Genomic DNA, 25,281 nt, shown 5'->3' with positions numbered 1-25,281 from the left:
CTACTAATGGGAATCTGACACCGCATGTGGACAGTGGGCCTAATTCAGATCTGTTTGTTCGCTGGCGTTTTTTCGCTGCGCAGCGATCAGGTAACTACTGCGCATGCGCCACAATGCGCAGGCGCACCATATGGTTACAAAGCGGATCGTTGTTGTGCACTGGTTCTAGCGAAGAAACCATTCGCACAGCCGTTCGCAAGGAGATTGACAGGAAGAGAGCGTGTTTGTGGGTGGCAACTGACCGTTTTCTATGAGTGGTTGGAAAAACACAGGCGTGTAAAAGCGTTTGCATGGCGGGTGTCTGACGTCCATTCCGGGCTCGAATAGGCTGAAGTGATCGCAGCGCCTGAGTAAGGTCAGAGCTACTCAGAAACTGCACAAACTGTTTTTGTACAGGGCGGCTGCACATGCGATCGCACACTTCCAAAGCTAAAATACACTCCCCTATAGGCAGCGACTATCTGATCGCAGCGCTGCAAAAACTAGCTTGCGAGCGATCAGATCTGAATTAGGCCCAGTGTTAGTTTCTGGAATCAGAGCCGAATGGAGGCTGCAAGAGTGTGAATGGAAGAGTGTTCCCTCTCTTGCTAGTGTGCCTCCATAGAGTTTACACAAACACTGACAAATCAGCTGCTCCATTGGGGGGGAAGTGGGGAATCCAAATGTTATCGCACCCCGGATCTTCCATCTAAAGTGATGGGAGATCGCGGTGTGATATTCAAATGCCCCCACTTAGGTGCGCAAAGAACCTAAACCTGACTGAAGTAATGGGCGCTAGCCCGAACGTGTGTCTTTATGCACATTTTAGCTCACTATCCTTGGGGGTAGCGAGCTGGAATGAACTTGTTGCGCCTGTTGGTAGCAACATAAGAATAGCTGCGATCACGGGAGAGAGGGGGGAGGGGACTTTTGAATGCGGCCCCATGTGTCTGCAGACAGCATTTCAGTTTGCCTGCCTAGTTAAGGTGTCAGTCACCGGCGATCTCTGCAGATATATCGGGCATCAGCTATGCTGCAGAGCCGATGCGATATATCTATGAACAACATCATTCAGACATATTGTGTGTACACACCTGCTGATCTGCAAACGATATATGAAATGGACAATATATCATCCGGTGTGTACCCAGCATTAGGGTACAACCTGAAATATGTGATGTGTATTTAATGCTGGAGTGTTTCTTTCCTATGTGTTGGGGGATGTGTTAGTTATATTATCTTTTCTCTGACGTCCTAGTGGATGCTGGGGACTCCGTAAGGACCATGGGGAATAGACGGGCTCCGCAGGAGACTGGGCACTCTAAAGAAAGATTTAGGACTATCTGGTGTGCACTGGCTCCTCCCCCTATAACCCTCCTCCAAGCCTCAGTTAGATTTCTGTGCCCGGCTGAGCTGGATGCACACTAGGGGCTCTCCTGAGCTCCTAGGAAGAAAGTGTTTGTTAGGTTTTTTATTTTCAGTGAGACCTGCTGGCAACAGGCTCACTGCATCGAGGGACTAAGGGGAGAAGAAGCAAACCTACCTAAGTGGTGGTAGCTTGGGCTTCTTAGGCTACTGGACACCATTAGCTCCAGAGGGATCGAACACAGGACCCGACCTCGTCGTCCGTTCCCGGAGCCGCGCCGCCGTCCCCCTTACAGAGCCATAAGCAAGAAGGTGGTCCGAAAAATCGGCGGCTTAAGACTTCTGTCTTCTCCAAAGTAGCGCACAGCACTGCAGCTGTGCGCCATTGCTCCTCATGCACACCACACACTGCGGTCACTGATGGGTGCAGGGCGCTGGGGGGGGGGCGCCCTGAGCAGCAATACTGACACCTTGGCTGGCAAACTGGCACCATATATAGCCCCAGAGGCTATATAGGTGCTTTTTCTCTGACGTCCTAGTGGATGCTGGGACTCCGTCAGGACCATGGGGATTAGCGGCTCCGCAGGAGACAGGGCACAAAAATAAAAGCTTTAGGACTAGGTGGTGTGCACTGGCTCCTCCCCCTATGACCCTCCTACAAGCCTCAGTTAGGTTTTTGTGCCCGTCCGAGCAGGGTGCAATCTAGGTGGCTCTCCTAAAGAGCTGCTTAGAAAAAGTTATTAGGTTTTTTATTTTCAGTGAGTCCTGCTGGCAACAGGCTCACTGCAACGAGGGACTTAGGGGAGAAGAAGTGAACTCACCTGCGTGCAGGATGGATTGGCTTCTTAGGCTACTGGACACCATTAGCTCCAGAGGGATCGAACACAGGCCCAGCCATGGAGTCCGGTCCCGGAGCCGCGCCGCCGACCCCCTTGCAGATGCCGAAAAGTGAAGAGGTCCAGAAACCGGCGGCAGAAGACTTTTCAGTCTTCATGAGGTAGCGCACAGCACTGCAGCTGTGCGCCATTGTTGTCAGCACACTTCACACCAGCGGTCACTGAGGGTGCAGGGCGCTGGGGGGGGGGCGCCCTGGGCAGCAATGATAATACCTTGTTCTGGCTAAAAATACATCACATATAGCCCCTGGGGCTATATGGATGTATTTAACCCCTGCCAGGTTTCACAAACACCGGGAAAAGAGCCCGCCGAAATAGGGGACGGGGCCTATCTTCTCAGCACACAGCGCCATTTTCCTGCACAGCTCCGCTGCGAGGAAGGCTCCCAGGACTCTCCCCTGCACTGCACTACAGAAACAGGGTAAAAAAACAGAGAGGGGGGGCACTTTTTTGGCGATATTGATATATTAAGCTGCTATAAAGGAAACAACACTTCTGTAGGGTTGTTCCTATATATTTATAGCGCTTGGGTGTGTGCTGGCAAACTCTCCCTCTGTCTCCCCAAAGGGCTAGTGGGGTCCTGTCTTCGATAAGAGCATTCCCTGTGTGTCTGCTGTGTGTCGGTACGTGTGTGTCGACATGTATGAGGACGATGTTGGTGTGGAGGCGGAGCAATTGCCGGTAATGGTGATGTCACCCCCTAGGGAGTCGACACCGGAATGGATGGCTTTGTTTATGGAATTACGTGATAATGTCAGCACGTTACAAAAATCAGTTGACGACATGAGACGGCCGGCAAACCAGTTAGTACCTGTCCAGGCGTCTCAGACACCGTCAGGGGCTGTAAAACGCCCTTTACCTCAGTCGGTCGACACAGACCCAGACACGGACACCGAATCTAGTGTCGACGGTGAAGAAACAAACGTATTTTCCAGTAGGGCCACACGTTATATGATCACGGCAATGAAGGAGGCTTTGCATATCTCTGATACTGCAAGTACCACAAAAAGGGGTATTATGTGGGGTCTGAAAAAACTACCTGTAGTTTTTTCCTGAATCAGAGGAATTGAATGAAGTGTGTGATGAAGCGTGGGTTAACCCCGATAGAAAACTGCTAAATTCAAAGAAGTTATTGGCATTATATCCTTTCCCGCCAGAGGTTAGGGCGCGCTGGGAAACACCCCCTAGGGTGGATAAGGCACTCACACGCTTATCAAAACAAGTGGCGTTACCGTCTCCTGAAACGGCCGCCCTCAAGGATCCAGCTGATAGGAGGCTGGAAACTACCCTGAAAAGTATATACACTCATACTGGTGTTATACTGCGACCAGCCATCGCCTCAGCATGGATGTGCAGTGCTGGGGTGGTTTGGTCGGATTCCCTGACTGAAAATATTGATACCCTGGATAGGGACAGTATTTTATTGACTATAGAGCAATTAAAGGATGCTTTTCTTTATATGCGAGATGCTCAGAGGGATATTTGCACTCTGGCATCGAGAGTAAGTGCGATGTCCATATCTGCCAGAAGAAGTTTATGGACGCGACAGTGGTCAGGTGATGCGGATTCCAAACGGCATATGGAAGTATTGCCGTATAAAGGGGAGGAATTATTTGGGGTCGGTCTATCGGATTTGGTGGCCACGGCAACAGCCGGGAAATCCACCTTTTTACCTCAGGTCCCCTCCCAACAGAAAAAGACACCGTCTTTTCAGCCGCAGTCCTTTCGTTCCTATAAGAACAAGCGGGCAAAAGGACAGTCATATCTGCCCCGAGGCAAAGGAAAGGGTAAGAGAGTGCTCCAAGCAGCTCCCTCCCAAGAGCAGAAGCCCTCCCCGGCTTCTGCAAAGCCCTCAGCATGACGTTGGGGCTTTACAAGCGGACTCAGGGGCGGTGGGGGGTCGACTCAAGAATTTCAGCGCACAGTGGGCTCACTCACAGGTGGACCCCTGGATCCTGCAGGCAGTATCTCAGGGTTACAGGTTGGAATTCGTGAAGTCTCCCCCTCGCCGGTTCCTAAAGTCTGCTCTGCCAACGTCTCCCTCAGACAGGGCGACGGTATTGGAAGCCATTCACAAGCTGTATTCTCAGCAGGTGATAGTCAAGGTACCCCTCCTACAACAGGGAAAGGGGTATTATTCCACACTAATTGTGGTACCGAAGCCGGACGGCTCGGTAAGACCTATTCTAAATCTGAAATCTTTGAACCTGTACATACAAAAATTCAAGTTCAAGATGGAGTCACTCAGAGCAGTGATAGCGAATCTGGAAGAAGGGGACTTTATGGTGTCCCTGGACATCAAGGATGCTTACCTGCATGTCCCAATTTGCCCTTCACATCAAGGGTACCTCAGGTTCGTGGTGCAAAACTGTCATTATCAGTTTCAGACGCTGCCGTTTGGATTGTCCACAGCACCTCGGGTCTTTACCAAGGTAATGGCCGAAATGATGTTTCTTCTGCGAAGAAAAGGCGTATTAATTATCCCTTACTTGGACGATCTCCTGATAAGGGCAAGGTCCAGAGAACAGCTGGAGGACGTAGTAGCACTAACCCAAGTAGTACTACGACAGCACGGGTGGATTCTGAATTTTCCAAAATCTCAATTGACCCCGACGACACGTCTGCTGTTCCTGGGAATGATTCTGGACACGGTTCAGAAAAAGGTGTTTCTTCCGGAGGAGAAAGCCAGGGAGTTATCCGAACTTGTCAGGAACCTCCTAAAACCAGGAAAAGTGTCTGTGCATCAATGCACAAGAGTCCTGGGAAAAATGGTGGCTTCTTACGAAGCGATTCCATTCGGCAGATTCCACGCACGAACTTTTCAGTGGGATCTGCTGGACAAATGGTCCGGATCGCATCTGCAGATGCATCAGCGGATAACTTTGTCTCCACGGACAAGGGTGTCTCTTCTGTGGTGGTTGCAGAGTGCTCATCTGTTAGAGGGCCGCAGATTCGGCATACAGGACTGGGTCCTGGTGACCACGGATGCCAGTCTGAGAGGCTGGGGAGCGGTCACACAGGGAAGAAACTTCCAGGGAGTGTGGTCAAGCCTGGAGATGTCTCTTCACATAAATATACTGGAGCTAAGAGCGATTTACAATGCTCTAAGCCTGGCAAAACCCCTGCTTCAGGGTCAGCCGGTGTTGATCCAGTCGGACAACATCACGGCAGTCGCCCACGTAAACAGACAGGGCGGCACAAGAAGCAGGAGGGCAATGGCAGAAGCTGCAAGGATTCTTCGCTGGGCGGAAGATCATGTGATAGCACTGTCAGCAGTATTCATTCCGGGAGTGGACAACTGGGAAGCAGACTTCCTCAGCAGACACGATCTACACCCGGGAGAGTGGGGACTTCATCCAGAAGTCTTCCACATGATTGTGAACCGTTGGGAAAAACCAAAGGTGGATATGATGGCGTCCCGCCTCAACAAAAAACTGGACAGGTATTGCGCCAGGTCAAGAGACCCTCAGACAATAGCTGTGGACGCTCTGGTAACACCGTGGGTGTACCGGTCAGTGTATGTGTTCCCTCCTCTTCCGCTCATACCAAAAGTACTGAGAATTATACGGCAAAGGGGAGTAAGAACGATACTCGTGGCTCCGGATTGGCCAAGAAGAACTTGGTACCCGGAACTTCAGGAGATGCTCACGGAAGATCCGTGGCCTCTACCTCTAAGACGGGACCTGCTTCAGCAGGGACCGTGTCTATTCCAAGACTTACCGCGGCTGCGTTTGACGGCATGGCGGTTGAACGCCGAATTCTAAGGGAAAAAGGCATTCCGGAAGAGGTCATCCCTACCCTGGTAAAAGCCAGGAAGGAGGTGACTGCACAACATTATCACCGCATTTGGAGAAAATATGTTGCGTGGTGTGAGGCCAGGAAGGCCCCGACGGAGGAATTTCAACTGGGTCGATTCCTACATTTCCTGCAATCAGGATTGTCTATGGGCCTCAAATTAGGGTCCATTAAGGTTCAAATTTCGGCCCTGTCGATTTTCTTCCAGAAAGAATTGGCTTCAGTTCCTGAAGTCCAGACTTTTGTAAAAGGAGTACTACATATACAGCCCCCGGTTGTGCCCCCAGTGGCTCCGTGGGATCTTAATGTAGTTTTGGATTTTCTCAAATCCCATTGGTTTGAGCCACTCAAATCGGTGGATTTGAAATATCTTACATGGAAAGTAACCATGCTACTGGCCCTGGCTTCAGCCAGGAGAGTGTCAGAATTGGCGGCTTTATCGTATAAAAGCCCATATCTGATTTTCCATTCGGACAGGGCAGAACTGCGGACGCGTCCTCAGTTTCTGCCTAAGGTGGTTTCAGCGTTTCACCTGAACCAGCCTATTGTGGTGCCTGCGGCTACTAGCGATTTGGAGGATTCCAAGTTGCTGGACGTTGTCAGGGCATTGAAAATATATATTTCAAGGACGGCTGGAGTCAGAAAATCTGACTCGCTGTTTATACTGTATGCACCCAACAAGCTGGGTGCTCCTGCTTCTAAGCAGACGATTGCTCGTTGGATTTGTAGCACAATTCAACTTGCACATTCTGTGGCAGGCCTGCCACAGCCTAAATCTATCAAGGCCCATTCCACAAGGAAGGTGGGCTTATCTTGGGCGGCTGCCCGAGGGGTCTCGGCATTACAACTCTGCCGAGCAGCTACGTGGTCGGGGGAGAACACGTTTGTAAAATTCTACAAATTTGATACCCTGGCTAAAGAGGACCTGGAGTTCTCTCATTCGGTGCTGCAGAGTCATCCGCACTCTCCCGCCCGTTTGGGAGCTTTGGTATAATCCCCATGGTCCTGACTGAGTCCCAGCATCCACTAGGACGTCAGAGAAAATAAGATTTTACTTACAGATAAATCTATTTCTCGTAGTCCGTAGTGGATACTGGGCGCCCATCCCAAGTGCGGATTGTCTGCAATACTTGTACATAGTTATTGTTACAAAAAAATCGGGTTGTTATTGTTGTGAGCCGTCTGTTCAGAGGCTCCTACGTTTGTCATACTGTTAACTGGGTTCAGATCACAGGTTGTACGGTGTGATTGGTGTGGCTGGTATGAGTCTTACCCGGGATTCAAAATCCTTCCTTATTGTGTACGCTCGTCCGGGCACAGTATCCTAACTGAGGCTTGGAGGAGGGTCATAGGGGGAGGAGCCAGTGCACACCACCTAGTCCTAAAGCTTTTATTTTTGTGCCCTGTCTCCTGCGGAGCCGCTAATCCCCATGGTCCTGACGGAGTCCCAGCATCCACTACGGACTACGAGAAATAGATTTATCGGTAAGTAAAATCTTATTTTCTCTAACGTCCTAGTGGATGCTGGGGACTCCGAAAGGACCATGGGGAATAACGGCTCCGCAGGAGACTGGGCACAAAAGTAAAAGCTTTATGACTAGCTGGTGTGCACTGGCTCCTCCCCCTATGACCCTCCTCCTAGCCTCAGTTAGATTTTTGTGCCCGGCCGAGAAGGGTGCATGCTAGGTAGCTCTCCTGAGCTGCTTAGAGTAAAAGTTTAAATAGGTTTTTTATTTTCAGTGAGACCTGCTGGCAACAGGCTCACTGCATCGTGGGACTAAGGGGAGAAGAAGCGAACTCACCTGAGTGCAGAGTGGATTGGGCTTCTTGGCTACTGGACATTAGCTCCAGAGGGACGATCACAGGCTCAGATTGGATGGGTCCCGGAGCCGCGCCGCCGGCCCCCTTACAGAGCCAGAAGAGCGAAGAGGTCCGGAAAAATCGGCGGCAGAAGACGTTCCTGTCTTCAATAAGGTAGGGCACAGCACTGCAGCTGTGCGCCATTGCTCTCAGCACACTTCACACTCCGGTCACTGAGGGTGCTGGGCGCTGGGGGGGAGCGCCCTGAGACGCAATAAAACACGTTTTAAACCTTATATGGCTAAAGAATTGCATCACATATAGCTCCTGGGCTATATGGATGCATTTAACCCCTGCCAGTTTTCCTAAAAAAAGCGGGAGAAAAGGCCGCCGAAAAGGGGGCGGAGCCTATCTCCTCAGCACACAAGCGCCATTTTCCCTCACAGCTCCGCTGGAAGGACGGCTCCCTGACTCTCCCCTGCAGTCCTGCTACAGAATCAGGGTAAAACAAGAGAGGGGGGGCACTAATTGGCAGATAATACAAATACAGCAGCTATAGAAGGGAGAAACACTTATATAAGGTTATCCCTGTATATATATAGCGCTCTGGTGTGTGCTGGCAAACTCTCCCTCTGTCTCCCCAAAGGGCTCGTGGGGTCCTGTCCTCTATCAGAGCATTCCCTGTGTGTGTGCTGTGTGTCGGTACGATTGTGTCGACATGTATGAGGAGGAAAATGATGTGGAGGCGGAGCAATTGCCTGTTATAGTGATGTCACCCCCTAGGGAGTCGACACCTGACTGGATGGTCGTATGGAAGGAATTACGTGACAGTGTCAGCACTTTGCAAAAAAACTGTTGACGACATGAGACAGCCGGCAAATCAGTTAGTGCCTGTCCAGGCGTCTCAAACACCGTCAGGGGCTCTAAAGCGCCCGTTACCTCAGATGGTCGACACAGACCCAGACACGGATACTGACTCCAGCGTCGACGGTGACGAGACAAACGTAATGTCCAGTAGGGCCACACGTTACATGATCACGGCAATGAAGGAGGCTTTGAACATTTCTGATACTACAAGTACCACAAAAAGGGGTATTATGTGGGGTGTGAAAAAACTACCCATAGTTTTTCCTGAATCAGATGAATTAAATGAGGTGTGTGACAAAGCGTGGGTTTCCCCCGATAAAAAACTGCTGATTTCTAATAAATTATTGGCATTATACCCTTTCCCGCCAGAGGTTAGGATGCGTTGGGAAACACCCCCTAGGGTAGATAAGGCGCTCACACGCTTATCAAAACAAGTGGCGTTGCCGTCTCCTGATACGGCCGCCCTCAAGGAACCAGCTGATAGAAAGCTGGAAAATATCCTAAAGGGTATATACACACATACTGGTGTTATGTTATACTACGACCAGCAATCGCCTCAGCCTGGATGTGCAGCGCTGGAGTGGCTTGGTCGGATTCCCTGACTGAAAATATTGATACCCTGGATAGGGACAGTATATTATTGACTATAGAGCATGTAAAGGATGCATTACTATATATGCGAGATGCACAGAGGGATATTTGCACCCTGGCATCAAGAGTAAGTGCGCTGTCCATTTCTGCCAGAAGAAGTTTATGGACACGATAGTGGTCAGGTGATGCGGATTCCAAACGGCATATGGAAGTTTTGCCGTATAAAGGGGAGGAGTTATTTGGGGTCGGTCTATCGGACCTGGTGGCCACGGCGACGGCTGGGAAATCCACCTTTTTACCCCAGGTCACCTCTCAGCAGAAAAAGACACCGTCTTTTCAAACTCAGTCCTTTCGTCCCCATAAGGGCAAGCGGGCAAAAGGCCACTCATTTCTGCCCCGGGGCAGAGGAAGGGGAAAAAGACTGCAGCAGGCAGCCTCTTCCCAGGATCAGAAGCCCTCCCCCGCTTCTGCCAAGTCTTCAGCATGACGCTGGGGCTTTACAAGCGGACTCAGGCACGGTGGGGGCCCGTCTCAAAAATTTCAACGCGCAGTGGGCTCACTCGCAAGTGGACCCCTGGATCCTGCAGGTAGTATCACAGGGGTACAAATTGGAATTCGAGACGTCTCCCCCTCGCCGGTTCCTGAAGTCTGCTCTACCAACGTCTCCCTCCGACAGGGAGGCGGTATTGGAAGCTATTCACAAGCTGTATTCCCAGCAGGTGATAATCAAGGTACCCCTCCTACAACAGGGAAAGGGGTATTACTCCACGCTGTTTGTGGTACCGAAGCCGGACGGCTCGGTGAGACCGATTTTAAATCTGAAATCATTGAACACTTACATAAAAAGGTTCAAATTCAAGATGGAGTCACTCAGAGCAGTGATAGCGAACCTGGAAGAAGGGGACTATATGGTGTCTCTGGACATCAAAGATGCTTATCTCCATGTCCCAATCTACCCTTCTCACCAAGGGTACCTCAGGTTTGTGGTACAAAACTGTCATTATCAGTTTCAGACGCTGCCGTTTGGATTGTCCACGGCACCACGGGTCTTTACCAAGGTAATGGCCGAAATGATGATTCTTCTTCGAAGAAAAGGCGTCTTAATTATCCCTTACTTGGACGATCTCCTGATAAGGGCAAGGTCCAGGGAACAGTTAGAGGTCGGAGTAGCACTATCTCAGGTAGTGCTACGTCAGCACGGGTGGATTCTAAATATTCCAAAATCGCAGCTGTTTCCAACAACACGTCTACTGTTCCTAGGGATGATTCTGGACACAGTCCAGAAAAAGGTGTTTCTCCCGGAGGAGAAGGCCAGTGAGTTATCCGAGCTAGTCAGGAACCTCCTGAAACCAGGACAAGTGTCAGTGCATCAATGCACAAGGGTCCTGGGAAAGATGGTGGCTTCTTACGAAGCGATTCCATTCGGAAGATTCCATGCAAGAACTTTTCAGTGGGATCTGCTGGACAAATGGTCCGGATCGCATCTTCAGATGCATCAGCGGATAACCCTATCTCCAAGGACAAGGGTGTCTCTCCTGTGGTGGTTGCAGAGTGCTCATCTTCTAGAGGGTCGCAGATTCGGCATTCAGGACTGGATTCTGGTGACCACGGATGCCAGCCTGAGAGGCTGGGGAGCAGTCGCACAGGGAAGAAATTTCCAGGGCTTGTGGTCAAGCATGGAAACGTCTCTTCACATAAATATCCTGGAACTAAGGGCAATTTACAATGCCCTAAGTCAAGCAAGGCCTCTGCTTCAGGGTCAGTCGGTATTGATCCAATCGGACAACAACACGGCAGTCGCCCACGTAAACAGACAGGGCGGCACAAGAAGCAGGAGGGCAATGGCAGAAGCTGCAAGAATTCTTCGCTGGGCGGAAAATTATGTGACAGCACTGTCAGCGGTGTTCATTCCGGGAGTGGACAACTGGGAAGCAGACTTCCTCAGCAGACACGACCTCCACCCGGGGGAGTGGGGACTTCACCCTGAAGTCTTCCACGTGATTGTAAACCGTTGGGAAAAACCAAAGGTGGACATGATGGCGTCTCGCCTCAACAAGAAACTAGACAGATATTGCGCCAGGTCAAGGGACCCTCAGGCGATAGCGGTGGACGCTCTGGTAACACCGTGGGTGTACCAGTCAGTGTATGTGTTCCCTCCTCTGCCTCTCATACCCAAAGTATTGAGAATCATAAGAAGGAGAGGAGTAAGAACTATACTCGTGGCTCCGGATTGGCCAAGGAGGACTTGGTACCCGGAACTTCAAGAGATGCTCACGGAGGACCCGTGGCCTCTACCTCTAAGAAAGGACCTGCTCCAGCAGGGACCTTGTCTGTTCCAAGACTTACCGCGGCTGCGTTTGACGGCATGGAGGTTGAACGCCGGATCCTGAAGGAAAAAGGCATTCAAGATGAAGTCATCCCTACCCTGATCAAGGCCAGGAAGGATGTAACCGCGAAACATTATCACCGCATTTGGCGAAAATATGTTGCGTGGTGTGAGGCCAAGAAGGCCCCTACAGAGGAATTTCAACTGGGTCGTTTCCTGCATTTCCTGCAAACAGGACTATCTATGGGCCTAAAATTAGGGTCCATTAAGGTTCAAATTTCGGCCCTGTCAATATTCTTCCAAAAAGAACTGGCTTCAGTGCCTGAAGTTCAGACGTTTGTCAAAGGGGTACTGCATATACAGCCTCCTTTTGTGCCTCCAGTGGCACCTTGGGATCTCCATGTAGTTTTGGGGTTCCTAAAATCACATTGGTTTGAACCACTCACCACTGTGGACTTAAAATATCTCACATGGAAAGTGGTAATGCTGTTAGCCCTGGCTTCAGCCAGGCGTGTTTCAGAATTGGCGGCTTTATCCTATAAAAGCCCTTACCTAATTTTTCATACGGACAGGGCAGAATTGAGGACTCGTCCTCAATTTCTCCCTAAGGTGGTTTCAGCATTTCACTTAAACCAGCCTATTGTGGTGCCTGCGGCTACTAGGGACTTGGAGGATTCCAAGTTACTGGACGTAGTCAGGGCCCTGAAAATATATGTTTCCAGGACGGCTGGAGTCAGAAAATCTGACTCGCTGTTTATCCTGTATGCACCCAACAAGCTGGGTGCTCCTGCTTCTAAGCAGACTATTGCTCGTTGGATTTGTAGTACAATTCAGCTTGCACATTCTGTGGCAGGCCTGCCACAGCCAAAATCTGTAAAAGCCCATTCCACAAGGAAGGTGGGCTCATCTTGGGCGGCTGCCCGAGGGGTCTCGGCTTTACAACTTTGCCGAGCAGCTACTTGGTCAGGGGCAAACACGTTTGCTAAATTCTACAAATTTGATACCCTGGCTGAGGAGGACCTGGAGTTCTCTCATTCGGTGCTGCAGAGTCATCCGCACTCTCCCGCCCGTTTGGGAGCTTTGGTGTAATCCCCATGGTCCTTTCGGAGTCCCCAGCATCCACTAGGACGTTAGAGAAAATAAGAATTTACTTACCGATAATTCTATTTCTCATAGTCCGTAGTGGATGCTGGGCGCCCATCCCAAGTGCGGATTGTCTGCATTACTTGTACATAGTTATTGTTCCAAAAATCGGGTTATTGTTGTTGTGAGCCATCTTTTCAGAGGCTCCTCTGTTATCATGCTGTTAACTGGGTTCAGATCACAAGTTGTACGGTGTGATTGGTGTGGCTGGTAAGAGTCTTACCCGGGATTCAAAATCCTTCCTTATTGTGTACGCTCGTCCGGGCACAGTATCCTAACTGAGGCTTGGAGGAGGGTCATAGGGGGAGGAGCCAGTGCACACCAGCTAGTCATAAAGCTTTTACTTTTGTGCCCAGTCTCCTGCGGAGCCGCTATTCCCCATGGTCCTTTCGGAGTCCCCAGCATCCACTACGGACTATGAGAAATAGAATTATCGGTAAGTAAATAATTATTTTAACCCCTGCCAGAATCCATAAAAATGCGGGAGAAAGTCCGCGAAAAAGGGGCGGAGCTATCTCATTCAGCACACTGGCGCCATTTTTCCCTCACAGCTCCGTTGGAGGGAAGCTCCCTGGCTCTCCTCTGCACTCAATACACTACAGAAAGGGTTAAAAAGAGAGGGGGGGCACAATTTAGGCGCAGTATACAATATATATAGGCAGCTATAAGGGAAAACACTCTGGCATACTCTCCCTCTGTCTCCCCAAAGGGCTTTGTGGTGTCCTGTCCTCTGTCAGAGCATTCCCTGTGTGTGTGCTGTGTGTCGGTACGGCTGTGTCGACATGTATGAGGAGGATAATGATGTGGAGGCGGAGCGAATGCCTGTAAATGTGATGTCACCCCCTGCGGGATCGACACCGGTGTGGTTGGACTTATGGAAGGATTACGTGAAAGTGTCAACTCCTTACACAAAAGGTCGACGACACAGAACAGCCGGCTACTCAGCTTGTGCCTGTTCCAGCGTCTCAAATGTCATGGGGGGCTCTAAAAACGCCCGCTACCTCAGATGGCAGAAACAGATGTCGACACGGATACCGACTCCAGTGTCGACGCCGATGAGACTAGTGTACCCTCCAAATAGGTCCACCCGTTACATGATTGAGGCAATGAAAAATGTATTACACATTTATGATAATACCCCAGGTACCACATAAAAGGGTATTATGTTTGGTGAGAGAAAACTACCAGTAGTTTTTCCTGCATCTGAGAAATTAAATGAGGTGTGTGAGGAAGTGTGGTCTTCCCCCGGTAAGAAATTGATAATTTCTAAACGGTTATTGGCAGCGTACCCTTTCCCGCCAGAGGATAGGTCACGTTGGGAAACACCCCATAGGGTAGATACAGCGCTAACACGCTTATCAGAAAAGGTGGCACTACCGTCTCCGGATACGGCCGCCCTGAAGGAACCTGCTGATAAAAAGCAGGGGGTTACCCTGAAAGATATAGTCACACACTCGGGCATTATATTGCGACCAGCCATTGCTTCGGCATGGATGTGCAGTGCTCCCGCTGCGTGGTCAGATTCCCTGTCGGAAAATAACTATGGATAGGGACAATATTTTGCTGACAATAGAGCATATAAAAGACGTGGTCTTATACATGCGTGATGCACAGAGGGATATTTGCCGGCTGGCATCAAAAAATAAGCGCTAGGTCCATTGCCGCCAGACGGGGGTTATGGACTCGGCAATGGTCAGGCGATGCCGACTCGAATCGGCACATGGAAGTTTTGCCCTATAAGGGGGTAAAACTGTTTGGGGATGGTCTTTCAGACCTCGTTTCCACAGCTACTGCTGGGAAATCGACTTTTTTGCCACAGGCTACCCCACAACAAAAGAAAGCACCGTATCATCAAGTACAGTCCTTTCGGCCCCAGAAAAGCAAGAGGGCTAGAGGCTCATCCTTTCTGCCGACAGGCAAAGGTAGAGGAAAAAGCTGCAGCACACAGCTAGTTCCCAAGAGCAGAAGTCCTCCCTGCGTCCGGTAAGTCCACAGCATGACGCTGGGGCTGCTCAGGCGGACCCGGGTACGGTGGGAGCCCGTCTCAGAAATTTCAGCGCCCAGTGGGCTCTCTCACATGGATCCCTGGGTCCTTCAAGTAGTATCTCAGGGGTACAGGCTGGAGTTCGAGACGTTCTTCCCCCCGCCGTTTCCTAAAATCTGCCTTACCGGCACCTCCCTCTGCCAGGGAGGCGGTGTTGGTGGCTATTCAACACTATAATCACAACAAGTGATTGTCAAGGTGCCCCTCCTTCAGCAAGGAAGGGGTTACTATTCCACAATGGTTGTGGTACCGAAACAGAACGGTTCGGTGAGACCCATCTTAAAATTAAAATACTTGAACTTTTATATCAGAAGATTCAAGTTCAAGATGGAATCGCTCAGGGCGGTTATTACGAGCCTGGACGAGGGGGATTACAGGGTCTCCCTGGACATCAAGGATGCGTACCTGCATGTCCCCATTTACCCTCCTCACCAGGAGTACCTCAGATGTGTGGTACAGGACTGTCACTATCAGTTCCAGACGCTGCCGTTGGAGTTGTCCACGGCACCGAAGGTCTTTACCAAGGTAATGGCCGAAATGATGATACTCCTTCGCAAGAAAGAAGTTTTTATTATCCCGTACTTGGACGATCTCCTGATAAAGGCGAGGTCCAAAGAACAGTTGGTAGTGGGGCTAGCACTCTCTCGGGAAGTGCTACAACAGCACGACTGGATTCTCAATATTCCAAAGTCACAGCTGGTCCCGACGACACGTCTTCTGTTCCTGGGAATGATTCTGGACACAGACCAGAAAAGAGTGTTTCTTCCAGCGGAAGCACACGAGTCCTGGAAAAAAAATGGTAGCTTCGTACGAAGCATAATTCCATTCGGAAGGTTCCACGCAAGGACGTTCCAGTGGGACAAATGGTCCGGGTCCCATCTACAGATACAACAGCGGATAACCCTGTCGGCAAGAAACAGGGTGTCGCTGCTGTGGTGGCTGCAGAGGGCTCATCTACTAGAGGGCCGCAGATTCGGAATACAGGACTGGGTCCTGGTGACCACGGAGGCCAGCCTTCGGGGCTGGGGTGCAGTCACACAGGGAAGAAATTTCCAAGGAGATTTCGCTTCACATAAATATTCTGGAGCTAAGGGCCATTTACAATGCACTAAGCCAAGCAAGGCCCCTGCTTCAGAACCAGCCGGTACTGATCCAATCAGACAACATCACGGCGGTCGCCCATGTAAACAGACAGGGCGGCACAAGAAGCAGGATGGCGATGGCAGAAGCCACAAGGATTCTCCGATGGGCGACCTACACCCGGGAGAATGGGGACTTCTTCCAGAAGTTTTCCAAATGCGGGTAAACCGTTGGGAATGACCACGGGTGGACATGATGGCGTCCCGCCTCAACAAAAAGTTGAAAAGATATTGCGCCAGGTCAAGGGACCCTCAGGCGATCGCTGTGGACGCTCTAGTGACACCGTGGGTGTACCATTCGGTTTATGTGTTTCCTACTCTACCTCTCATACCCAAGGTACTGAGAATAATAAGAATGCGAGGAGTGAAAACCATACTCGTGGTTCCGGATTGGCCAAGAAGAGCTTGGTACCCGGAACTTCAAGAGATGCTGGCAGAGGACCCTTGGCCTCTGCCGCTCAGACAAGACCTGCTGCAGCAGGGACCCTGTCTGTTCCAAGACTTACCGCGGCTGCGTTTGACGGCATGGCGGTTGAACACCGGATCCTAAAGGAAAAGCGTATTCCGGAGGAAGTCATCCCTACCCTGATCAAAGCCAGGAAGGATGTCACCGCAAGACATTATTACCGCATTTGGCGAAAATATGTTGCTTGGTGTGAGGCCATGAAGGCCCCGAAGGAGGAATTTCAACTGGGTCGATTCCTACACTTCCTGCAAGCAGGGGTGACGTTGGGCCTCAAATTGGGGTCCATCAAGGTCCAGATTTCGGCTCTGTCGATTTTCTTCCAGAAAGAACTGGCTTCACTGCCTGAAGTTCAGACTTTTGTCAAAGGAGTTATGCATATTCAGCCTCCTTTTTGTGCCCCCAGTGGCACCTTGGGATCTCAATGTGGTTTTGGCATGCCTGAAATCACATTGGTTCGGACCACTTAAGACTGTGGAATTAAAATATCTCACGTGGAAAGTGGTCATACTGTTGGCCCTGGCTTCGGCCAGGCGGGTTTCAGAATTGGCGGCTTTGTCATGTAAAAGCCCTTATCTGATTTTCCAGATGGATAGGGCAGAATTGAGGACTCGTCCTCAGTTTCTCCCAAAGGTGGTCTCAGCTTTTCACTTGAACCAACCTATTGTGGTGCCTGCGGCTACTAGGGACTTGGAGGATTCCAAGTTGCTGGACGTAGTCAGGGCCCTGAAAATTTATGTTTCCAGGACGGCTGGAGTCAGAAAAACTGACTCGCTGTTTATCCTGTATGCACCCAACAAGCTGGGTGCTCCTGTTTCTAAGCAGTCTATTGCGCGCTGGATTTGTAGCACTATTCAGCTGGCGCATTCTGCGGTAAGATTACCGCAGCCTAAATCAATAAAAGCCCATTCCACAAGGAAGGTGGGCTCATCTTGGGCGGCTGCCCGAGGGGTCTCGGCTTTACAACTTTGCCGAGCAGCTACTTGGTCAGGGGCAAACACGTTTGCTAAATTCTACAAATTTGATTCCCTGGCTGATGAGGACCTTGAGTTCTCTCATTCGGTGCTGCAGAGTCATCCGCACTATCCCGCCCGTTTGGGAGCTTTGGTATAATCCCCATGGTCCTTACCGAGTCCCCAGCATCCACTAGGACGTCAGAGAAAATAAGATTTTACTCACCGGTAAATCTATTTCTCGTAGTCCGTAGTGGATGCTGGGCGCCCATCCCAAGTGCGGATTGTCTGCAATACTTGTACATAGTTATTGTTACAAAAATCGGGTTTTGTTGTGAGCCATCTCTTCAGAGGCTCCAATTGTTATCATACTGTTAACCGGGGTTCCTATCACGTGTTATATGGTGTGATTGGTGTGGCTGGTATGAGTCTTACCCGGGATTCAAAATCCTTCCTTATTGTGTCAGCTCTTCCGGGCACAGTTCCTAACTGAGGCTTGGAGGAGGGTCATAGGGGGAGGAGCCAGTGCACACCAGATAGTCCTAAATCTTTCTTTAGAGTGCCCAGTCTCCTGCGGAGCCCGTCTATTCCCCATGGTCCTTACGGAGTCCCCAGCATCCACTACGGACTACGAGAAATAGATTTACCGGTGAGTAAAATCTTATTTTTTCTTGGTATAACAAATTTTCCTATGAAATAAATGAAAGAATGGAATTAGGATGTCATGCTACAGAGTTTTACTATACGCTGTTTTTGTTAATCTCTACACAGGTTTGTGTTTCCCTTCTGAGAACGTGCGTACATCATGGCTACTGGCGGAGGTACGCCTGAGGAAGGCGTTATTGATCAGGATCTGCCTAATTGGAGTCATGAGTCACTTGATGATAGACTAAACAATATGGTACTACTCCTTTATTTTGTTTATACCAAATTGAATTGTTCTAATCGCATTCATTAAAGAAGATTTTTACTCATTACATAGAACACATGGATGTAAGCATTAACACTGAACAGCTGTTGGTTGTCATATGACAAGGGGGAGATGTTTCAAAGCGTGTAAAGAGTGGAGAATTTGCCCATACAAACCAATCCGCCTCTAGCTTTCATTTTATACAATGTACGTAATAAATGCTAACTAGAAACAGATTGGTTTCTATGGGCAACTTTGATACTTAGAATATTAATTTAGTTAATGAGCTGCCTGGTGTAGTCACATCAGATATGACCACGTCAGGCTGTGTTTTCCCTGACAATGTCGCTTCTTATGCGACCGTGTCAGAGGAGCCTGCCAGCAGCTGCTAGAAAGCTATTCTTCCAGCAGATGCCGGCCTCAGTCCACAATGTCGGCTGGCTAAAAAGATTGGCCCTCATTCCGAGTTGATCGGTCGCAAGGCGAATTTAGCAGAGTTACACACGCTAAGCCTACGCCTACTGGGAGTGTATCTTAGCATCTTAAAATTGCGACCGATGTATTCGCAATATTGCGCTCACAAACTACTTAGCAGTTTTAGAGTAGCTCCAGACTTACTCTGCCTGTGCGATCAGTTCAGTGCTTGTCGTTCCTGGTTTGACGTCACAAACACACCCAGCGTTCGACCAACCACTCCCCCGTTTCTCCGGCCACTCCTGCGTTTTTTCCGGAAACGGTAGCGTTTTCAGCCACACGCCCATAAAACGCCGTGTTTCCGCCCAGTAACACCCATTTCCTGTCAATCACATTACGATCGCCGGAGCGATGAAAAAGCCGTGAGTAAAAATACTTTCTTCATAGCAAAGATACTTGGCGCAGTCGCAGTGCGAATATTGCGCATGCGCACTAAGCGGAATTTCACTGCGATGCGATGAAAAATACCGAGCGAACGACTCGGAATGAGGGCCCTTAACCGCTCGTGGCTGCGGAAAGAGAGGTAGTCTACCAGCAGCCTGAGCTCTATATCTATCTATCTATCTATCTATCTATCTATCTATCTATCTATCTATCTATCTATCTATCTATCTATCTATCTCTATATAAATCTAATATATCTTTCTCTGACGTCCTAAGTGGATGCTGGGACTCCGTAAGGACCATGGGGAATAGCATAGCGGCTCCGCAGGAGACTGGGCACAACTATAAAGAAAGCTTTAGACTACTGGTGTGTACTGGCTCCTCCCACTATGACCCTCCTCCAGACTTCAGTTAGAATCTTGTGCCCGGCTGAGCTGGATGCACACTAGGGGCTCTCCTGAGCTCCTAGAAAGAAAGTATATTTTAGGTTTTTTATTTTACAGTGAGATCTGCTGGCAACAGACTCACTGCAACGAGGGACTAAGGGGAGAAGAAGCGAACCTACCTAACAGGTGGTAGTTTGGGCTTCTTAGGCTACTGGACCCCATTAGCTCCAGAGGGATCAACCGCAGGACCCGATCTTGATGTTCGTTCCCGGAGCCGCGCCGCCGCCCCCCTTACAGAGCCAGAAGCATGAAGAGGTCCGGAAAATCGGCGGCAGAAGACTTCGGTCTTCACCAAGGTAGCGCACAGCACTGCAGCTGTGCGCCATTGCTCCTCATGTACACCTCACACTCCGGTCACTGATGGGTGCAGGACGCTGGGGGGGGGGCGCCCTGAGGGCAATATTACACACCTTGGCTGGCAAATATACACCATATATAGTCCCAGAGGCTATATAGGTGTAAATTAATACCCGTGCCAGAGTTTCAAAAACGCGGGAGAAGTCCGCTGAAAAAGGGGCGGGGCTAACTCCCTCAGCACACTGGCGCCATTTTTCCCTCACAGCTCCGCTGGAAGGAAGCTCCCTGGCTCTTCCCTACAGTCTACAAGCTACAGAAGGGTAAAAAAGAGAGGGGGGGGGCACTAAATTTAGGCGCAGTGTATATATATATATATATATATATATATCAGCTATAAGGGGATATAATTCAGTTAGTCCCTGTATTATATAGCGCTCTGGTGTGTGCTGGCATACTCTCTCTCTCTGTCTCCCCAAAGTGCTTTGTGGCGTCCTGTCCTCTGTCAGAGCATTCCCTGTGTGTATGCGGTGTGTCGGTACGGCTGTGTCGACATGTTTGATGAAAGGCTTATGTGGAGGCGGAGCAAATGCCTGTAAATGTGATGTCACCCCCTGTGGGGTCGACACCTGAGTGGATGGTTCTGTGGAAGGAATTACGTGACACTGTCGACTCCTTGCATAAAAGGTTTGACGACATACCTACTATGGGACAGACGGCTTCTCAGCCTGTGCCTGCCCAGGCGTCTCAAAAGCCATCAGGGGCTCTAAAACGCCCGCTACCTCAGATGGCAGACACAGATGTCGACACGGATACTGACTCCAGTGTCGACGACGATGAGACTAATGTAACTTCCAATCGGGCCACATGTTACATGATTGAGGCAATGAAAAATGTGTTGCACATTTCTGATGTTACCCCCGGTACCACAAAAAAGGGTATTATGTTTGGAGAGAAAAAACTACCAGTAGCTTTTCCTCCATCTGAGGAGTTAAATGACGTGTGTGAAGAAGCGTGGGCTTCTCCTGATAAGAAACTGGTAATTTCTAAGAGGTTACTAATGGTGTACCCTTTCCCGCCAGAGGATAGGTCACGTTGGGAAACATCCCCTAGGGTGGATAAAGCGCTCACACGCTTGTCAAAGAAGGTGGCACTACCGTCTCCGGATACGGCCGCCCTGAAGGAATCTGCTGATAGAAAGCAGGAGGCTATCCTGAAGTCTATATATACACACACAGGTGTTATACTGAGGCCAGCTATTGCGTCAGCATGGATGTGCAGTGCTGCAGCTTCGTGGTCAGATTCCCTGTCGGAAAATATTGATACCCTAGACAGGGACACTATATTGCTAACCGTAGAGCATATTAAAGACGCACTTTTATACATGAGGGATGCACAGAGGGATATTTGTCGGCTGGCATCCAAAATTAGTGCAATGTCCATGTCTGCCAAGAGAGGGTTATGGACTCGGCAGTGGACAGGAGATCCAGATTTCAAAAGGCACATGGAAGTTCTGCCTTATAAGGGTGAGGAGTTGTTCGGGGATGGTCTCTCGGACCTCGTTTCCACAGCAACAGCTGGGAAGTCTACATTTTTACCCCATGTTCCCTCACAGCCAAAGAAAGCACCGTATTATCAAGTACAGTCCTTTCGGCCCAATAGGGGCAAGCGGGTTAAGGGCGCGTCCTTTCTGCCCAGAGGCAGAGGTAGGGGGAAAAAGCTGCAGCATACAGCCAGTTCCCAGGAGCAAAAGTCCTCCCCCGCTTCCTCTAAGTCCGCAGCATGACGCTGGGGCTCCACAGGCGGAGCCAGGTACGGTGGGGGCCCGTCTCAAATATTTCAGCAATCAGTGGGCTCGCTCACGGGTAGATCCCTGGATCTTTCAAATAGTATCTCAGGGGTACAAGCTGGAATTCGAGACGTCTTCCCCCCTGCCGTTTCCTCAAATCTGCCTTACCAACCACTGCCTCAGGCAATGAGGCAGTGTTACAGGCAATTCACAAGCTGTATTCACAACAGGTGATAGTAAAGGTACCCCTACTTCAACAAGGACGGGGTTACTATTCCACAATGTTTGTGGTACCGAAACCGGACGGTTCGGTGAGACCCATTTTAAATATGAAATCCTTGAACACATATATAAAAAAATTCAAGTTCAAGATGGAATCGCTCAGGGCGATTATTGCAAGCCTGGACGAGGGGGATTACATGGTATCACTGGACATCAAGGATGCTTACCTGCATGTCCCCATTTACCATCCTCACCAGGAGTACCTCAGATTTGTGGTACAGGATTGTCATTACCAATTCCAGACGTTGCCGTTCGGTCTATCCACGGCTCCGAGGGTCTTTACCAAGGTAATGGCCGAAATGATACTCCTTCGAAAGAAGGGAGTTTTATTTATCCCGTACTTGGACGATCTCCTGATAAAGGCGAGGTCCAGGGAGCAGTTGTTGGTCGGGGTAGCACTATCTCGGGAGGTGCTACAACAGCACGGCTGGGTTCTAAATATTCCAAAGTCACAGCTGATCCCTACGACACGTCTACTGTTCCTGGGGATGGTTCTGGACACAGAACAGAAAAAAGTGTTTCTCCCGGAGGAGAAGGCCAAGGAGCTGTCCTCTCTAGTCAGAGGCCTCCTAAAACCAAAACAGGTGTCGGTGCATCACTGCACACGTATCCTGGGAAAGATGGTAGCTACCTACGAAGCAATTCCATTCGGCAGGTTCCATGCAAGAACCTTTCAGTGGGACCTATTGGACAAGTGGTCCGGATCGCATCGTCAGATGCATCGGCTGATAACCCTGTCTCCAAGGACCAGGGTGTCTCTGCTGTGGTGGCTGCAGAGTGCTCATCTTCAAGAGGGCCGCAGATTCGGCATACAGGACTGGGTCCTGGTGACCACGGATGCCAGCCTTCGAGGCTGGGGGGCAGTCACACAGGGAAGAAACTTCCAAGGACTATGGTCAAGTCAGGAGACTTCCCTGCACATAAATATTCTGGAACTGAGGGCCATTTACAATGCCCTAAGTCAGTCAAAACCCCTGCTTCAAAACCAGCCGGTACTGATCCAGTCAGACAACATCACGGCGGTCGCCCATGTAAACCGACAGGGCGGCACGAGAAGCAGGACGGCGATGGCAGAAGCCACAAGGATTCTCCGATGGGCGGAAAATCACGTGTTAGCACTGTCAGCAGTGTTCATTCCGGGAGTGGACAACTGGGAAGCAGACTTCCTCAGCAGGCACGACCTCCACCCGGGAGAGTGGGGACTTCATCCAGAAGTCTTCCAAATGATTGTAAACCGTTGGGAAAGGCCACAGGTGGACATGATGGCGTCCCGCCTAAACAAAAAGCTAGAAAGATACTGCGCCAGGTCGAGAGACCCTCAGGCGATCGCTGTGGACGCTCTAGTGACACCACCGTGGGTGTACCGGTCGGTTTATGTGTTCCCTCCTCTTCCTCTCATACCAAAGGTACTGAGGATAATAAGGAGAAGAGGAGTAAGAACTATACTCTTTGTTCCGGATTGGCCAAGAAGAGCTTGGTACCCGGTACTTCAAGAAATGATCTCAGAGGACCATAGCCTCTGCCGCTCAGATAGGACCTGCTACAGCAGGGGCCCTGTCTGTTCCAAGACTTACCGCGGCTGCGTTTGACGGCATGGCGGTTGAACACCGGATCCTGAAGGAAAAGGGCATTCCGGAGGAAGTCATTCCTACGCTGATTAAAGCTAGGAAAGAAGTGACCGCAAACCATTATCACCGCATTTGGCGAAAATATGTTGCGTGGTGTGATGCCAGGAAGGCCCCAACGGAGGAATTTCAGCTAGGTCGATTTCTGCACTTCCTGCAGTCAGGGGTGACTATGGGCCTAAAATTGGGTTCCATTAAGGTCCAGATTTCGGCTCTATCGATTTTCTTCCAGAGAGAACTGGCTTCACTACCTGAAGTTCAGACTTTTGTTAAGGGAGTGCTGCATATTCAGCCCCCTTTTGTGCCTCCAGTGGCACCTTGGGATCTCAACGTAGTGTTGGATTTCCTAAAGTCACATTGGTTTGAGCCACTAAAAACCGTGGATTTGAAATATCTCACGTGGAAAGTGTTCATGTTGTTGGCCTTGGCTTCGGCCAGACGTGAATCAGAATGGCGGCTTTGTCATGTAAAAGCCCTTATCTGATTTTCCATATGGATAGGGCAGAATTGAGGACTCTTCCCCAGTTTCTCCCTAAAGTGGTATCAGCTTTTCATCTGAACCAACCTATCGTGGTGCCTGCGGCAACTAAAGACTTGGAGGCTTCCAAGTTGTTGGACGTAGTCAGGGCCCTGAAAGTCTATGTTTCCAGGACAGCTGGAGTCAGAAAGACTGACTCGCTATTTATCCTGTATGCGCCCAACAAGTTGGGTGCACCTGCTTCAAAGCAGACTATTGCTCGCTGGATCTGTAGTACGATTCAGCTTGCACATTCTGCGGCTGGACTACCGCATCCTAAATCAGTGAAAGCCCATTCCACGAGGAAGGTGGGCTCTTCTTGGGCGGCTGCCCGAGGGGTCTCGGCTCTACAACTTTGCCGAGCAGCTACTTGGTCGGGGTCAAACACATTTGCAAAATTCTACAAGTTTGACACCCTGGCTGAGGAGGACCTAGAGTTTGCCCATTCGGTGCTGCAGAGTCATCCGCACTCTCCCGCCCGTTTGGGAGCTTTGGTATAATCCCCATGGTCCTTACGGAGTCCCAGCATCCACTTAGGACGTCAGAGAAAATAAGAATTTACTCACCGGTAATTCTATTTCTCGTAGTCCGTAGTGGATGCTGGGCGCCCATCCCAAGTGCGGATTGTCTGCAATACTTGTATATAGTTATTGTTTAACTAAAGGGTTATTGTTGAGCCATCTGTTGAGAGGCTCAGTAGTTGTTATACTGTTAACTGGGTCACGAGTTATACGTGTGATTGGTGTGGCTGGTATGAGTCTTACCCGGGATTCAAAATCCTTCCTTATTGTGTCAGCTCTTCCGGGCACAGTATCCTAACTGAAGTCTGGAGGAGGGTCATAGTGGGAGGAGCCAGTGCACACCAGTAGTCTAAAGCTTTCTTTACAGTTGTGCCCATTCTCCTGCGGAGCCGCTATGCTATTCCCCATGGTCCTTACGGAGTCCCAGCATCCACTACGGACTACGAGAAATAGAATTACCGGTGAGTAAATTCTTTTTTTTTATCTATGGAAATGGATTGGTGAGTGCCCTCTATTTGAGATCCTCATTAGGGTCTTAAAGATAACCTCTCTATCTCTCTATCTCTCTATCTATAAAAAATACACACACACACACTCACACTCTCACATATATATATATATATATATATATATATATATATGTCTTTGTATAGAGTGCACTCACCAGACTGTTATTAG

At 49.9% G+C, this 25,281-nt stretch overlaps 1 protein-coding gene across 9 annotated transcripts in view; it reads left to right on the top strand.

The window, feature by feature from the left end:
* PCM1 (pericentriolar material 1) overlaps window positions 1–25,281 on the top strand; it is a 528,103-nt gene that overhangs the window by 126,830 nt on the left and 375,992 nt on the right. For 8 of the 9 annotated variants that reach the window (XM_063920820.1, XM_063920822.1, XM_063920821.1 and 5 more), the window contains one exon: window positions 18,133–18,262. The exons of the other annotated variant lie outside the window; for it this stretch is intronic. In XM_063920820.1, the coding sequence (XP_063776890.1) occupies window positions 18,167–18,262 (96 nt within the window). In that variant the 5' untranslated portion in view covers window positions 18,133–18,166. The remainder of the gene's footprint in view (window positions 1–18,132; window positions 18,263–25,281) is intronic. 9 annotated transcript variants of the gene reach the window in all.

Source organism: Pseudophryne corroboree, chromosome 1 (assembly GCF_028390025.1).
Source record: "Pseudophryne corroboree isolate aPseCor3 chromosome 1, aPseCor3.hap2, whole genome shotgun sequence".
In the NCBI taxonomy this organism is placed as follows: domain Eukaryota; kingdom Metazoa; phylum Chordata; class Amphibia; order Anura; family Myobatrachidae; genus Pseudophryne; species Pseudophryne corroboree.
The sequence above is the reverse complement of the archived record's forward strand: the minus strand, read 5'-3'. Positions and strand labels throughout refer to the sequence as shown.